Source organism: Danio aesculapii, chromosome 5 (assembly GCF_903798145.1).
Source record: "Danio aesculapii chromosome 5, fDanAes4.1, whole genome shotgun sequence".
NCBI classification, from domain to species: domain Eukaryota; kingdom Metazoa; phylum Chordata; class Actinopteri; order Cypriniformes; family Danionidae; genus Danio; species Danio aesculapii.
This window is the reverse complement of record NC_079439.1, coordinates 60,851,709-60,869,031: the sequence shown is the minus strand read 5'-3', so window position 1 is coordinate 60,869,031 and position 17,323 is coordinate 60,851,709. Positions and strand designations below refer to the sequence as shown.

At 35.1% G+C, this 17,323-nt stretch overlaps 1 protein-coding gene across 1 annotated transcript in view; it reads right to left on the bottom strand.

The window, feature by feature from the left end:
• Positions 1-1,542: 1,542 nt before the first annotated feature.
• man2a1 (mannosidase, alpha, class 2A, member 1) overlaps positions 1,543-17,323 on the bottom strand; it is a 140,421-nt gene continuing 124,640 nt past the window's right edge. Inside the window, exons 21-22 of the mRNA XM_056458605.1 lie at positions 9,422-9,535; positions 1,543-5,885 (exon numbers count right to left, since the gene is read on the bottom strand). Of these exons, the coding sequence (XP_056314580.1) occupies positions 5,733-5,885; positions 9,422-9,535 (267 nt within the window). The 3' untranslated portion in view covers positions 1,543-5,732. The remainder of the gene's footprint in view (positions 5,886-9,421; positions 9,536-17,323) is intronic.

Below are 17,323 nucleotides of genomic sequence, written 5' to 3'. Positions count from 1 at the left end.
ACCTACATATCTTAATAGAAACTCAAAAATGTGTCTTTCTCAAAATAAATTTTTCCAAAAAAAAAAAAAAAAAAAAGACTTAAATATTGTTATAACTGCATTTACATTTTTATTGATACAAAAAAATTCTTTTTCGTTTTTTTTTTTTTTTCTTTTGAAGACAAATCTTTGTACAGTGCATCTGAAAAGTATTCACAGCGCTTATTTTATTTCCTCAAAATTCTACACACAATACCCCATAATGACAATGTGAAAAAAGATTTTGAAATTGTTGCAAATCGCTGTGGGGATGTTTTTCAGCAACAGGAACTGGAAAATTTGTCAGGATAGAGGGAAAGATGAATGCAGCAATGTACAGAGACATCCTGAATGAAAACCTGCTTCAGAGTGCTCTTGACCTCAGACTGGGGCGACGGTTCATCTTCCAGCAGGACAATGACCCAAAGCACACCACCAAAATATCAATGAAGTGGCTTCACAACAACTCTGTGAATGTCCTTGATTGGCCCAGCCAGAGCCCAGACATAAATCTTATTAAACATCTCTGGAGAGATCTGAAAATGGCTGTACACTGTCACTTCCCATACAACCTGATAGAGATTGAGAGGTGCTGCAAAGAGAAATGACCAAAAATTCCCAAAGACTGGTGTGCCAAGCTTGTGGCATCATATTCAAAAAGACTCGAGGCTGTAATTGCTGCCAAAGGTGAATCAACAAATTATCGAGGAAAGGCTGTGAATACTGATGTACATGTGATGTTTCATATTTTTTTATTTTTAATAAATTTGCAACAATTAAAAAAAAAACTTTTTTCATTTTGTCATTATGGGGTATTGTGTGTAGAATTTTGAGGAAATAAACTAATTTAGTCCATTTTGGAATAAGGTTGTAACATAGAAAAATGTGGAAAAAGTGAAGCGCTATGAATACTTTCCCGATGACATGTATATACTCTATGAAATTTACAAGTGTATATACAATCTCAGAATATAACTAAGGTCTTCTCAAAAACATAATTCACCCAAACATTTTAAAGGTCCCGTGAAATGCTTTGAAATGTTCATTTTTATTTGATGTTTGTCTCTTCGTAATCTTGACATAAAGAGAGGGTGGGGCATAGTGTAGCTCCTCCCCTTTTTATAAAACCACCAATAACGTTTTGCTTTATGACTGCTCTTCCATGAGAGAGGTTGAGCTCAAGTGCATCAAATCATGTCTGATAGAAGAGAGCATTTGATTGGTTATGATGTGATGAAAAACTGTAGTATGAGGTGATGTGAATAAAAGCGTTGATCCATTTAGGCTGACGTGACAAGCTACAAGCTTTACATGTTTATATCAGATTTATATCTTCTAAATCCAAATTTTGTCACTGTTTCGGAGCAAACTAGCTAATAGATATCCTAAAAACTAACAATAGTGATACTAACATCTAAAAAAATTTATTTTAATTTCATGGTACCTCTAAGAATACTCACATTTTTGTTCCTTTACTAAAAACAATGCATTTTTTTGCATTTTTCCAAAGAAATCCAAACTAACTAAAAGAGTCAACACTTTATTTTTTTCTGAAACATTCCTCTCAAATGACAGACAGACAGACAGCTCATCGTTGGTTAAAAAACTGTAATTGGCAACACTTGGTAAAAAGATGCCCTCTTCAGATAGTCGCCACAATTTTTAAGATTAAAAAACAAACAAACAGAAAAACAGGAATTCTCTCACAGGGTCGGAAAGCATCGTCCTGCTTTCATTATCCTGATTCACGACAGTCACGGACCAATTTGGTCATAAAAGTGTGAATTAAGCAGCTAGTTAAAATACAGTGATCACAGCACTTCTGACTGGCCAACAGAGCCACACGTCAGCCAACATTTTCATTCAAAAATAAAGAAAACAATGCTGAATCAACTCGATTAACATTCCAAAAAATCACAGTAGCAAGTTAACAAATGATCCTTCACATTTGATTCATACAGAAAAAAGGAAAGACAGAAGGAAAAACACCCAGAGTAAAGACAGAATGAGCTCTCCCTTCAAGATATAAACATCCTACAATAAAGAAAAATGATTCTGAAGAAAACATTCAGTATTTGTGACAACAGGAATCTGCGATTTTTGAAATAAACCCTAAAAAAAGAATCACTGTTGCATAAGACAAAAATGTACATTTGCATAGATCAGTTGTGTCATAAAAAGATCATTTTCATTCATAAGCCTCACACACAATCACACGTTTATAATAACCATAATAGATATTTTACAATTAAACACCCCTTCCGTTTTAACGTCAATTTAGATTGTTTTTGATATAAATATATGCATATTTATATATACTAATATATTAATTTTTCTATGATAATTATAGTTACCTCTGGAAGCAATGGAATGATATGTTTAATAAACATTCTTAAGTGCGTTTTGCAGGAATCCCACTGACCTTTGGTGAATTTCTGTTGCTACTAAAAACCTATTTACAATCCTTCAGACTGAATACAATTAACAAATGAAGACAGAAAAGAGGACAAATATATACTCTGTGAAGTCAGAATTATTAGCCCTCTTGTTTATTTTGTCCCTCAGTTTCTGTTTAAATGAGAGATTTTTTTTCAACATATTTCTAAACATAAGAGTTTTAATAACTCATTTCTAATAACTGATTTCTTTTATCTTTGCCATAATGACAGTACATAATATTTGACTAGATATTTTTCAAGACACTTCTATAAAGCTTAAAGTGACATTTAAATGCTTAACTAGGTTAATAACTAGGCAGGTTAGGGTAATTAGGCAAGTTATTGTATAATGATGGTTTGTTCTATAGACTATCGAAAACAAATATAGCTTAAAGGGGGCTAAAAATACTGACCTTAAAATGGATTAAAACTGCTTTTATCCTAGCCGAAATAAAACAAATAAGACTTTCTCCAGAAGAAAAAATATTATCAGACATACTGTGAAAATTTCCTTGCTTTGTTAAACATCATTTGGGAAATATTTAAAATTCAAAGGGGGGCTAATAATTCTGACTTCAACTGTATATTTAACACAAAAACACAAAAGAAGACAATTTGAAGAATGTTGGAAATGAGTAACCATTGACTTTTTTTTTTATAGTATTTGTTTTTCCTACTATGAAAGTCAGTGGTTATCCGATAATATCTCCCAATGTGTTAAACAGGAGAAAGAAACTCCTAAAGGTCTAGTTCCACTTGAGATGGAGCACATTGGGATTTTGTGTGAAGTATCCCTTTGAATGGTCCATTTTAATGAATGTGATAAACACAAAATTCTTGCAGTCATTTGCATTGGTAAAATGATCAAGGGACATTTTAAAGAAAGCAAAGCAACACAACACAATACAGACCATGACCTGCATTCCAAAATATGCATTTTGCTTGATTTTTAAAGATGCACAGTTCTTTAAAGATTACTATCAAAAACCATCTGCGGTAGTGTTTTGTTATGCTGTAATCAACAATGAAAATAGCGATGATAATCAACATTTAAAAATAATGTATTTAAATTTATGTTCATTAAGACAACCCCAACCCTGTAAGAATAAGGCACACGTGTGAGTTAAAACTAAACTAAAATAATAATAAAAATAAATAAATAAACTAATAAAATAGTGCTGCAATCATGATGTCAAAAACCCAAAGACTGATTCACTATTGGTTCTCTTGAGATTTCCTTGTGGGTCTTTTCAACTTATAAATGGTTTGAGATCAACATGTGACTCTGGATCACAAATAAGTATCATTTTTTTTAGCAATGCACATTACTAATCAAACATTCAGTTTTATTTTTAATAAATGTACAAAATATCTTCATGGAGCATGATCTTTACTTAATATTTTGATGATTTTTTGCATTAAAAGAAAAATGAATCTTCCAGGTTGCGTTGTCAAGACTGCAGCACACATTAAATGTAATAAACAAAATAAAAATAAATTAGCGCTAATAAAATATAACTATAAAATAAAATAAAAACAGTGCTGCAACCATGAGATCAAAACCCCAAAGACCCAAAGATTCACTATTGTTCTCTTGAGATTTTCCTGTGGGTTATCATACGTCTGTTCAATTTATTAATAGTTTGCGATAAACACTTGAGACCCTGGATCACAAATAGATGTCAGTTTCTTTTTTTAGCCATATAAATTACTAATCAACCATTGAGTTTTTCTAAATATATCAACTATCTTCATGGAGCATGATCTTTACTTTAATATTCTGATGAGTTTTCACATAAAATGTAATCTTCCAGGTTGTGTTGTCAAGACTGCAGCACACATTTGATGTAATAAACAAAATAAAGATAAAGAAATAATTACTATAAAAACATTCAAATAAAGTAAATGATAATAAAATAAAATGAAACAGTGCTGCAACCATGATGTCAAAACCTCAAAGACTGATTCACTGTTGGTTATCTTGAGATTTTTCTGATCTTTACTTAATATTCAGATCATTTTTCACATTAAAAGAAAAATTCATCTTCCAGGTGGTATTGTCAAGACTGCAGCACACATTTAATGTGGAAGTGAAGCAGTCAGTCAAGTTTGCATGATTTTATAAATTGGTTTCTGCTTTAATGAAAATATATTAAACAAACTCGATTACTTCAACCATTTTGAAGAACAAAACTTTTTTGTTCTGTTTTGTTTTACTACAGTTTTTAGAGCTAGGGCGCGCCATCTTGGAATATCGCTGTGTCTGACATCACAGGGTTGGTTCCGTTCTCTCAGCTGAACAGATACAGTGAAAGTAATGGACTGAACAGTCTAATTTACCAATGCGTAAAGTTGTGGACGTGGAGCTGGTGCAAATACAAGCATCAGATGTGTGTCTAATATATACAAAAAAATATTTATTCAATCTTTCTGCTTCACTTCCACTTTAATGTAATAAACAAAATAAAAATAAACTGAATTAAGCACTAATAAAATATATATCTATAAAATAAAATAAAAAAATAGTGCTGCAACCATGATGTCAAGAACCCAAAGACTTATTTACTATTGGTTCTCTTGAAATGTTTCTGTGAGTTTTCCTAAGTCTTTTCAATTTATAAATGGTTTGAGATAAACATATGTCACTCTGGATCAAAAATAGGTGTCAATTTTGTTTTTCGGCAATACATATTGCTAATAATTCAGTTTTATAAAGAAATAGTTATATATATTTAGAAATAAAAATATCTTTATGGAGCATGATGTATAATCTTGTGCTATAATAAACTAATATTTTAGCATAAAAAGTAATCTTCCGAGTTGTTTCCTTGTTGTGTTGTCAAGACTGCAGCACACATTTAATGTAATAAACAAAATAAAAATAAACTGAATTAAGCACTAATAAAGAAAACTAAAAAGTAAATTTTCATTGGAGAATTGTGAGGATTAAAAACAAACAAAAGTTCTCTGGTGCTTATTTCTTTTCACAGAGTAACAGAGAAATGAGAGTGATTCTAGCACCGGCCCCACTGTGTTCAACACTTCCAGCCCAAAAAAACTAACTTGTACTCTTCACAGAGCAAAATGTCAACTCTCAGCACAGTGAATCACAAATAAACAGCGTCACGTTGCGTTTAAAAGAACCTGAGAGAGCTGGTTGGGAATTCTTGGAGATTTCATATTGCACTTTTGCTGTGAAGCTTAAGGTTTCTGCTGACAATTATTTTACAGAGTCCTTGGCTGAAGGCAACAACCTTGTGGCTCTTTTGCATGAACTCAGCTCAGCTCCAGGCGGTAAGTCCTGATTTCCATGGCTTTAAGGCTGATCTCCTGCGGCCTGCTTTCACTACTGAGCGTGTGCATCAGAGACAGAGACACAGGAGTGATGCTTTTCACCTTTAGATCCGTCAGGAGCTTCTCCAAATCAATCTACACACACACAAACACGGTTTGTTAGTTAGAGCCCTTGCGTCGCATGTTGAAGCACGAATTGACTCACAGCTTTAGACTTTGATTTTCCCACTTGTAAAAAGCGAGATGGTTAGCATATCTGACATGTTCGAGCTAAGCCTGTGAAGTAAGCGGAAAGTAAACAACTTTAATACACTTAAGGGACTCTTTCTTTAAATAGGGCATTCCGTTATTTGCGTAGAGGTGAAGTGTAGCGTTTTTGTTTGATGTTAAACCAGTCCCCGTCTTAATATGCAGAGTAACTGCAGTTGATTTGTGTGTAGAGCGTAACGCTGGGACTCTGTGACCTGTCGAAACGTTGCCCCGGTTGAGCTTCAGACTGAAGTTGTGTTTCCAATACGATTATCAAACTCCCTGCATTTTCACTGTGCTGCATCACTGGAGATTTGAGTTTTAATTATTACATGTATTATAGTGTGTATTAATGTTTTTAACCCTTTCACGTGTACGATCACACCAGTGTGATCAGCCTTGGCTGGTCCCTGAAGCGTACAATCACACCGGTGTGATTTGACGATGTGCGCTCTGAACGTTCTAGTGTTAAAATTCTAATTTGACTGCGAGCGCTGAGCCACAGAAAGAGGTGTGCAGAGCTTGTCAAATCACAGTTTATCTGTGCTTTCAAACAAACCCATCTCTCACGGTAATGTAAAAATATTATTTGTTGTACAGTGTCACAAAAATTCTGCCATATTAACATATCCTCAGCTGTATCCCATCTAGACTTCACTATGCTGCAGGAGAGGGTTACCATGATGGTTGGGTTTAGGGTTGAGGTAGCAGTAGATGCTGATAAATTAAAGCGTAACTTAATAAATGATATCAATACTTCTCATTAACTTCTGATCGCAGCTGTATGTCTTCTAGCAACAATGGTGGTGCCCTTTACCCGTCATATAACAAAATAATTATTAAGCTGTTTAAAAGACAAAATATTTGTTCTATCACATATTGAGAATCGGAGAATCAGAAATTTCATTATCAGTAAGCATTTGTCAATATTTACAAAACAGGGCAAAAGGAAACAAAATACGATATATACAGTACATAGAACAATGTGGCTGGTGGGTCACGTCATAAACTTGACATGTCACCATGGGAACTTTAGAACGCAATGGATTCTAAGTAACTCACGCAGGAGGGTCAGCTGGAGGGTCATTTAGCCTTTATTTTATATTTTATACTGCACTCTGGAATACTTGATCCTGATTGGTCAATCACAACATTCCAATATATATCATGTATGAGATAAAGTACATCCAGGTGGTTGTTTTTACAGAATACAGCTCAACAGGTTTATCAGCAAAGCAGAGCACTATTGTATAAGACTGAAGGCCTTTATTTTGCAAAAACAACCACCTGGACGTACTTTATCCTGCTTATTACAGGGCTACGTAATAGTTTATTAATTCCTTAATCAATCATGAAGCTGGTGTAATTTACCCATTGATTTCTGCATACAGCTCGGATCAATGATTTGTGTCTATTTTTTATTTAGTTTTGTGGTAAGTAGCCAAGTAATAAGCTGGATAATGTACATCTAGGTGGTTGTATTCACAGAATGAAGCTTAGCAGGCTAATTAACAGCCCAATACAAAGTAGGGGTGTACATTATACCTTACTTTTGAGTTTGATTTATTTTTAATGCTTTATTATTTATATTTCCACCTTTATTTCTGTTTTATTTTATTTCAGTTTTGGTTATTTTAGTACTTGGTGGCACTTTAGTTTAAAGGGGGCCAATTATGCTCCTTTTTACAAGATCTAAATAAGTCTCTAATGTTCCTAGAGTGTGTATGCGAAGTGTCAGCTCAAAATACACCACAAATAATGTTTTATAACTCTTTGAAACTGCCCCTTTTAGGCTTTGATCCTAATTGTGCCGTTTTGGTGACTGTCGCTTTAAATTCATTGGCATAATGCTCCAAGCCCTCTTTTCAAGAAAGGGCGGAGCTACAAATCCCTATGTGCCAGCGTAGAGGCAGATTCAAAACAAAGACTAACGTCCTATGCTAATGAGCTAGAGATCATCTCTATTGGCTTTCCCCCACTGATGACATGTACAAAGGGAGAATGTTAATCAAAGTGTTTCTGCAGACTGTTTTTACAAAGTGTGATTATAAAAATTTAAATGAATACATTTTTACCACTAGAAGCTGGTTATATTCACAAACTGTTGCCACACAACTGTGTTTAAACCCCTTATAAAAGTGATTTTTGCATAATAGGTCCCCTTTAAGTCACAATCTACATGATTAACTACTGGCTTATCACCTGCCTAGTAACTAAGGCAGGCATGGGCAAACTCGATCCTCGAGGGCCGGTGTCCCTGCAGAGTTTTGCTCCAACACTAATCAAACACACCTGAACACCCTAATTAGTGTCTTCAAGATCACTAGAAAGATACAAGCAGGTGTGTTTGATTAGGGTTGGTGCAAAACTATGCAGGGACACCGGCCCTCCAGGATCGAGTTTGCCCATCCCTGAACTAAGGTATAAGCTTATTAACTAGATATTAACTGCTTTTTGGTACTTCTGAAGTATGATCATATTCTATGTCCAGAAACTTAATACCTAAACTCAACTAACAGACTTAGTTAATAGTTTGTTAATAGCATGAATTGTACAGGAAAATAAAATGTTACCTAGTATTTAAACAACTAGTATAATAATGAGTATTTTTACTCACTTAAAAGCTGTAAAAATACAAAAAAAATCTTCAAAACAGACCACATGCTTTAGTGGTTTAATCAGAATATTATCAAGCTACGAAAATACTTTTATTCGCACGTAAAACGAAATTAACTATTCATTAGTTTCGTCTTCTTAGCGTCAGTATAGGGCGCATGTACAATTTGGATGTGCCCCTGTTTTGTATCAAATAGAGCAATGGTCTCAAGCTTAATTATTGGAGGGCCGCAGCTCTGCATAGTTTAGCTCCAACCACCTCCAACTTACACCTAATAGTCTCTAGTAGTCTTGAACACCTTGATCATTTGGATCATCTGTGTTTGATTAGGGTTGGAACAAAACTATGCAGAGCTGCGGCCCTCCAGGAATCCAGTTTGGAGTTTTGAGGATTTTTCTAGTGTTTTTTCTTGTGAGCGTGCACCCTATACTGACCCTGAGGAGCAGAAAGGGTTGAATAAAGTTATTATTTTTGTTGTATGTGCCCACAAAATGTATTCTAATTCATTGATAATATTCCAATTGAACCACCGAAGGTGTTCAATCTGTTTTGAGGACGTTTCTCTGAACGAGTCAGGAATCATGCTCTCAATGGAGGATGAGGGAGTTCTCCGATTACACCTAAAATATCTTCATTTGTGTTCTGAAGACCTCAGGGGCCTCAGGACGTTGTAACAACATGAGGGTGAGTACTTAATTACATCATTTTTATTTTTGGCTGAATTCATTCTTTGAGTAGCAGTTTTGACCTCTGCCTATGAATTGTTGCAGTGTGTGTGCGTGTGAAGCCGCGTGATCTGCTTTACCTTGCCACGTGTGCTGGTACACAGTAGGCCAGTGTTGCGATTGGAGAAGCCACAGTCAAAGCCTTTTCTGTGCAGTATCAAAGCCGCCTGCTCGGACGCAGCTCCCCCTTCCTCCTGTGAAAGTAGAGAGAGAGAGACAGAGCCTCAGGCCGCATCAACGCAACACTGTTTCTTCTCAAACGTGCTCACACTGGGCCAATTATCAAGCGCTTTCTGCTTTTTCACTCATCAGCTGCAGCTCAGCACAATCGTCCCGCTTCCAAATAACTTCGGCTTTATCGACAGCATGTGACGGGGCTGAAAATCATTTCGGCAAACAGAGATTGCGTTTACAGTAATGCACTTACAATGGATTGATGGGGGAAGGCTGAAATTATTTTTCACTTTTCTTTATGAAGCAGAGATGTTACATTTTCCGCATAGAGTGTGCATTGTTTGAGATGTGGAGTTCTATATAGTTTTATTAAGCATTATGCAGTATTGATTAGTGGCTGCTTCACTATTTTTATATCTTTTTTACATGTGTAATGTTACATTCAATCAAATCAAAAGCAAAAAGTTGTAGAATCTTTGATCAATGAAAGCAAAAATAATAAATTTCATATTATTGAATTTCAATTATTGAAATGAATAGACTTTAAATAGGGCAGTCTAAATCTAAACTTATTAATGATATAATTACGTTTCTACTCCAATGTGCTGCTGAAATATAAACATTTTTTAATAACTTTTTAATTTTTTTTTAGTTTATTTGTTACAATACAGAACAATAATTTAACAAGAAAAAAAGAGACAAAAACATGCAGACATATATCATCACATAGATACACATATCAATATGCACATACATAATTACCTATATATATACACACACATAAACGTGCATGTAGAAAGAGTAAAAAAAGAAGAAAGCCAAACGCATAAGAGTGCTATATCTCTTCCAATTACCTTTTATCGAAATGGGGATGTCTTTATATTCCCTATTTATCAACCATTTTTCCCAAACCTTCCATTTTTATCCTCAACATAAATGACAATTATATGTATTATATGTATTTCTTCAATGATCTCAAACCACTGCTTACGTTTCAATGTTGAGTCTTTAAGCCATTTCCTTGTTTTAGTCTTTTGCATGTTGAAATATAAACATTTAAACCAGGGGTGCCCAAACGTTTTGGTTTGAAGGGCCCAAAACCAAATATTACTGAGAGCCATGGGCTGAAGATGAACATACCAAACTATTTGACAGTAAATTTGGCCATGGGTAATTTCCTAATTCATTTCATAATATTCATAAATAAATAGAAAACAATACTTTGAATCTTATTAGCTAATGCAGTATAATGACAACTTATTACAATAAAAACAATCACATTTACAACACAGTGCAGTTCAATGCCGAATACTAGTCAAGCAAAATCTGCTTTTGTCTTTAATTGACTCACCTTTGTGGACATCGATGATGTTAAGCATGTCTTTATTCAATGTGCAGCAGAAAAAAAGTCTATCAGCAGTGCATGTAGTTGGTAAAGTTCTCACCTGGATCAGAGCGAGTTTTTGTGCTACCAAAATACAGCTCTGCATTCAATAAACTCACGCCCAGCCAAGTGAAGTAAAGGTCTCATTTCCTAGGGTGTCAATCAAATTAATAAAGCTCTAGCCACGAATAAAACAATATGCTATTTTATAATTTTAGATGACAGGTTAGTAATTATATTATACATTGTTAATTATATTCAAGTCAATGAAATAATAACTTTAATAAATAAAATATGTTTGTAAGAATGTGGTGGGGATAGTGATTCCCTTCTCTGCCATAGACTGCATATGGTTTTAAAAACGTGTATCTTCTGTATAAACCTGTATCTTTTTTTATATTAAATGTAGTGTAGTTTACTTGTGGATGTCTGATGACTAGCGCGCTTCCGCTGAGCCAGCTGAGGTAGCTTGGCAACAGAGCCGCGACGTCAACACACAGAATCTGTCGGGACAGTTGTCTAACCGTGCCGAGAATTCCGGGCCGAGAACAGTTTGTAATCGTGCCGTGCCGTTCAGGACTCATATCCGTACCAAAGTGTTCTTAGAACTGTTTGGCACGACAGTGGAAAAGTGCCTAAAGTCTCTGCATTACCTTCTATCTGTCGGGATACAGTATGTACATTTTAAAGTAAATCTGATTAATTCAAAGAAATTTAAGATGACACTTTTAATTTCAGTAGCTTGACAATAAAACAAACAAATAAAAGGTTATGTAAAGTTTAAAATGACAATCTATAAACCATCCCCCCCATTCTATCTCTCACTCCCTCAGATGGGATGGCAGGCCAAATGGTAACCCGTGGGCCATAGTGGGCATCTTTGAATTAAACGTTGGCTAAACTATAAACTTGTTCACAATTTTTATTTATTTACTTATTTTTAAAATAATTTTGTATGTTTTGTTTTGTTTTCATTAGTTAAAAGTTCCTAAAAGTTCATAAAGACTGTTAAAAAATGATCTCACGTAATTTATAATATTTAAAATAATATTTATAATATAATTAATACATAATGCAGTGCAACAACACATCTGTAAAATAAATACAATTCTTACAAAAAATAAGTGAATAAGAAAGTAATTATAATAAAACGATTAAAGAAACGTTAAATAATTGAACATTTTAAAATGAAACACATTAGAATAAAAGAACACACAAATAAATAAAAACTGGGCAAAGACACAATAATAATTACTAAATTCATACAAAAATATGATTAAATAAAATTCAAATGAATAAATTATGCAAAATGTAATTAAAATAAATGCAACTTTAACTAAATAACTAAATAAAAAACGAAATAAAACAAATAATAAAATCAAATAAATTGTCAAATATTAAAACCATATTAATAATGTAACTTTAATGCAAGTATTCATGTAACTTCATAGAAACAAAATATTTTCTGAATAATGATTTAGACCAGAGATGCCCAAAGTTGGTCTCGCAGGCCAAAGTTGACCATGCTAACCTTTGATTTGGCTCACTGTCCCAGAGAAGAGAAGGAGAATGCTGGGGGGAATAGATATGACAGAGATCGTCATTTTGAATTGAATGTAGCCTTTGTTTGTTCTGTAAATTATTTCTTAAAAATGTAAATACTGTCACACGACAATGTCACATGACAATGGCAGCTTAGTGTATTCAGCATTGAAGTCCATGGTGTTATTAATAGGATCGTTGATGTTTTTACTGTAATAAATTCATTATAATTATTTTAATATACTGCATTAGTTAATATATATTAAAGCAATGTTTTCAAGTTTTAAATATTAGGAAATAAATTAGGAAATTGCTCATGGAAACTTCGATGTAATAAGGGTTGGTATATTTACCTTCGGCCCACAGCCCTCAGTCAAGTTTGGTTTTTGGGATTTCATAAGAAAACGTTTGGACACCCCTGTTTTAGACCCATTAACAGCAAAAAAATGCACTGGGTTTTTATAAGTTACTATATATGTTTGTTTGGTTGTTTGTTAACATTTTAGGATCGGTGTCATGAAATAATGCTTGCAAAATGAAGAAATTGTCTGCTTCATAAAAAAGATCAAAAGGAAGCGCTATAGCATTATTTCACACCACATTAAACAAGTCGAATTTTATGCATAACTCTAACAGTTTGAATTAAAATTTCCATCTTTTATGCACAAAATAGATAAGTATAAACGCCCATTAGAGAAGTTAAAATACCATTTTCATTTAGATATCCATTCAAATAGAATTAACTCGGTCACTGATTTCAACCTTACAAAAGTTTTCCTAGAAGCCAATTATCAATTTTCTGCCAATCTTGTTTGGTGTCTGAAAATGTCATTACTCGCATATAATGTTTTTTAATATCTAGCTCTTCTTCACTCAGTTGTTTTGATTACATTACGCTGACACCTATTGGTCTGGATGTATGATATTTACTATACAACATTAAATTATAATAGTGTAATTATTAAATAGTACAATTTTTACTGCTGCCAAGTGTATCTGTCTCCGTAATGCAAGATGAGAGCGTAACATGAAGAGGCACAACTTGTAGCAAGTTAGAGGCGTAGCTTGCAGTTATCAAGATCCTATTGAACCATGCCAGATGTCACAACGAGATGTCGTTGGCAAAATGGCGGAAATACCTACTAGAAAACATTTTCACCAAATGTTTTCAGGAGATTTATGCAAATATCCACAACCAATTCATTAGAAATAGTATTGTATTCATTCATTTATCCTGTAACTTACTGACCTCTTTAGCTCGTGACTGTACATTAAAAACTGATTTGAGTTTAGGGTTGAGGAAGGTGTAGACGTTAATAACTGTGATGGTTGGGTTAAGTGTTTGGGTAGGTATAGATAATAAAAACTGTGATGGTTGGGTTAAGAGTTGGGGTAGGTATTGATAATAATAACTGTGACGGTTGGGTTTAGGGTTGGGGAAGTTGTAGACGTTAATTACTCTCATTTTTTGGGTTTAGGGATGGGGAAGGTATAGATTTTAATAACTGATGGTTGGGTTAAGTGTTGGGGAAGGTGTAGACATTAATAATTGTGATGGTTGGGTTAAGGGTTGGGGTAGGTATAGATAATAGTAACTTTAATGGTTGGGTTAAGTGTTGGGGAAGGTGTAGACGTTAATAACTGTGATGGTTGGGTTAAGGGTTGGGGTAGGTATAGATATTAATAACTGTGATGGTTGGGTTTAGGGTTGTGGTCGGTATAGACGTTATAAATGTGATGGTTGGGTTAAGGGTTGAGGTAGGTATAGATGTTAGTAACTGTGATGGTTGGGTTAAGGGTTGGGGAAGGTGTAGACGTTAATAATTGTGATACTTGGGTTAAGGGTTGGAGTAGGCATAGATATTAATAACTGTGATGGTTGGGTTAAGTGTTGGGGAAGGTGTAGACGTTAATAACTGTGATGGTTGGGTTAAGGGTTGGGGTAGGTATAGATATTAATAACTGTGATGGTTGGGTTTAGGGTTGTGGTAGGTATAGATGTTAGTAACTGTGATGGTTGGGTTAAGTGTTGGGGAAGGTGTAGACGTTAATAACTGTGATGGTTGGGTTTAGGGTTGTGGTCGGTATAGACGTTAATAAATGTGATGGTTGGGTTAAGGGTTGTGGTAGGTATAGATGTTAGTAACTGTGATGGTTGGGTTAAGGGTTGGGGAAGGTGTAGACGTTAATAATTGTGATACTTGGGTTAAGGGTTGGAGTAGGCATAGATATTAATAACTGTGATGGTTGGGTTAAGTGTTGGGGAAGGTGTAGACGTCAATACCTGTGATGGTTGGGTTAAGGGTTGGGGTAGGTATAGATATTAATAACTGTGATGGTTGGGTTAAGTGTTGGGGAAGGTGTAGACGTTTAATAACTGTGATGGTTGGGTTAAGTGTTGGGGTCGGTATAGACGTTAATAACTGTGATGGTTGGGGTAGGTGTAGATATTAATAACTGTGATGGTTGGGTTTAGGGTTGTGGTCGGTATAGACGTTAATAACTGTGATGGTTGGGTCGTTAATAACTGTGATGGTTGAGTTAAGGGTTGAGGACGGTGTAGATGTGAATAACTGTGATGGTTGGGTTAAGGGTTGTGGTAGGTATAGATATTAATAACTGTGATGGTTGGGTTTAGGGTTGTGGTCGGTATAGACGTTAATAACTGTGATGGTTGGGTCGTTAATAACTGTGATGGTTGGGTTAAGGGTTGAGGAAGGTGTAGATGTTAATAACTGTGATGGTTGGGTTAAGGGTTGTGGTAGGTATAGATGCTAATAACTGTAATGGTTGAGTTAAGGGTTGGGGAAGGTGTAGATGTTAATAACTGTGATGGTTGGGTTAAGGGTTGGGGAAGGTGTAGACGTTAATAACTGATGGTTGGGTTAAGGGTTGGGGTAGGTATAGATATTAATAACTGTGATGGTTGAGTTTAGGGTTATGTTCGTTATAGACGTTAATAACTTCGATGTTTGGGTTTAGGGTTGTGTTCGTTATAGACGTTAATAACTGTGATGTTTGGGTTTAGGGTTGTGTTCGGTATAGACGTTAATAACTGTGATGGTTGGGTTTAGGTGTGGAGCAGGTGTAAATGTTAATAACTGAAGTACAGGTCATCTTGCCAACAACATAGTTTTGACACGTGGGTCTCCATAGCTTCAAGTTACGCCCCTGTCTTGCAGTCCGCAGACTGCTGCTGTTGTATGTCAATCAAAACCATGTATAACAACTAATATGTCACATTAAAATGTTTACATGATTCATATTTCTGAAAATGTCATGCCTGAGTTCTTGTAATTAGCACATAATTATAGGACGTACCTTTAAATCTTTGACTAGGATTTCAAAACAGCCTGTTATTGAGTGTTTTCCCCCCACGTACAGTATGGCGAGTGCACTTTACTTTTCAAACTAAAATGTGTGGAAATTATTTTCTATAGCACTTGTACTGAACCCAGAATGTTTTTACGAACTGTCATTATTCATCATAAAATTTGCTCTCGAATCTGTACTTGTCCCTTCATGACATTATGAACAATAAAACCAGATAATATTAATACAGACATCTCCGCTCAGCAGAATCTCTCATCAGAGTAAACCCAGAGCAAGAGATTAACAACAAAAACAAACAGTACAGCAATCTGCACAATCCATAAAGCTCTCATAACTCAGTTTTTGTCATCAAAAAAAAGGAATAAATTAATAAACTGTAATCAATGTCCTCCATGCCTGAAAAACACCTTTGTCTGTTTTAATTAGCAAAGGAGTTTTAATGAATTTATAAGTTATATATAAAACTAAGATGTAGATAATTCTAGAGGACAATCCATGAAAATGATTGCATTTAATACAGTTGTTTAAATGAGAAACTTGTTTTATATATGGTTTTACACTAACTGGCCACTTTATTAGGTACTACTAGTACCTAGATGGACCTTTTTTTGCCTTCAGAACTGCCTTAATACTTCGTGGCATAGATTCAACAAGGTACTGGAAATATTCCTCAAAGGTTTTGCTCCATATTGACATCATAGCATCACACAGTTGCTGCAGATTTGTTGGCTGCACTCTATTGGATTGAAATCTGGTTAGTGTGGAGGCCATTTGAGTACAGTGAACTTATTGTCATGTGCAAGAAACCAGTCTGAGATGATTTATGCTTTATGACATGGTGCGTTATCCTGCTGGAAGTAGCCATCAGAAAATGGGTACACTGTGATCATAAAGGGATGGACATGGTCAGCCACAATACTCACAATACGCTGTGGCGTTGACACGATGCTCAATTGATACTTTTGGGCCCAAAGTGTGGAAAGAAAATATCCCCCACACCATTACACCACCACCACCAGCCATGCTTTTGTTGTTGATGCCAAATTCTGACCCTACCATCTGAATGTTACAGCAGAAATCGAGACTCATCAGACCAGGCAACATTTTTCCAATCATCTATTGTTTTATTTTGGTGAGCCTGTGTGAATTGTAGCCTCAGTTTCCTGTTCTTAGCTGACAAGAGTGGCACCCGATGTGGTCTTCTTGCTGTAGCCCATCTGCCTTAAGGTTGGATGTGTTGTGCGTTCAGAGATGCTCTTCTGCATACCTCGGTTGCAACAAGTGGCTATTTGAGTTACTGTTGCCTTTCAATCAGCTCAAACCAGTCTGGCCATTCTCCTCTGGCGTCAACAAGGCATTTGCACCCACAGAACTGCCGCTCACATGATATTTTCTCTTTTTCTTACCATTCTCTGTAAATCCTAGAGATGGTTGTGTGTGAAAATCCCAGTAGATCAGCAGCTTATGAAATACTCAGACCAGCCTGTCTGGCACCAACAACCATGCCACGTTTAAAGTCACTTAAATCACCTTTCTTCCCCATTCTGAT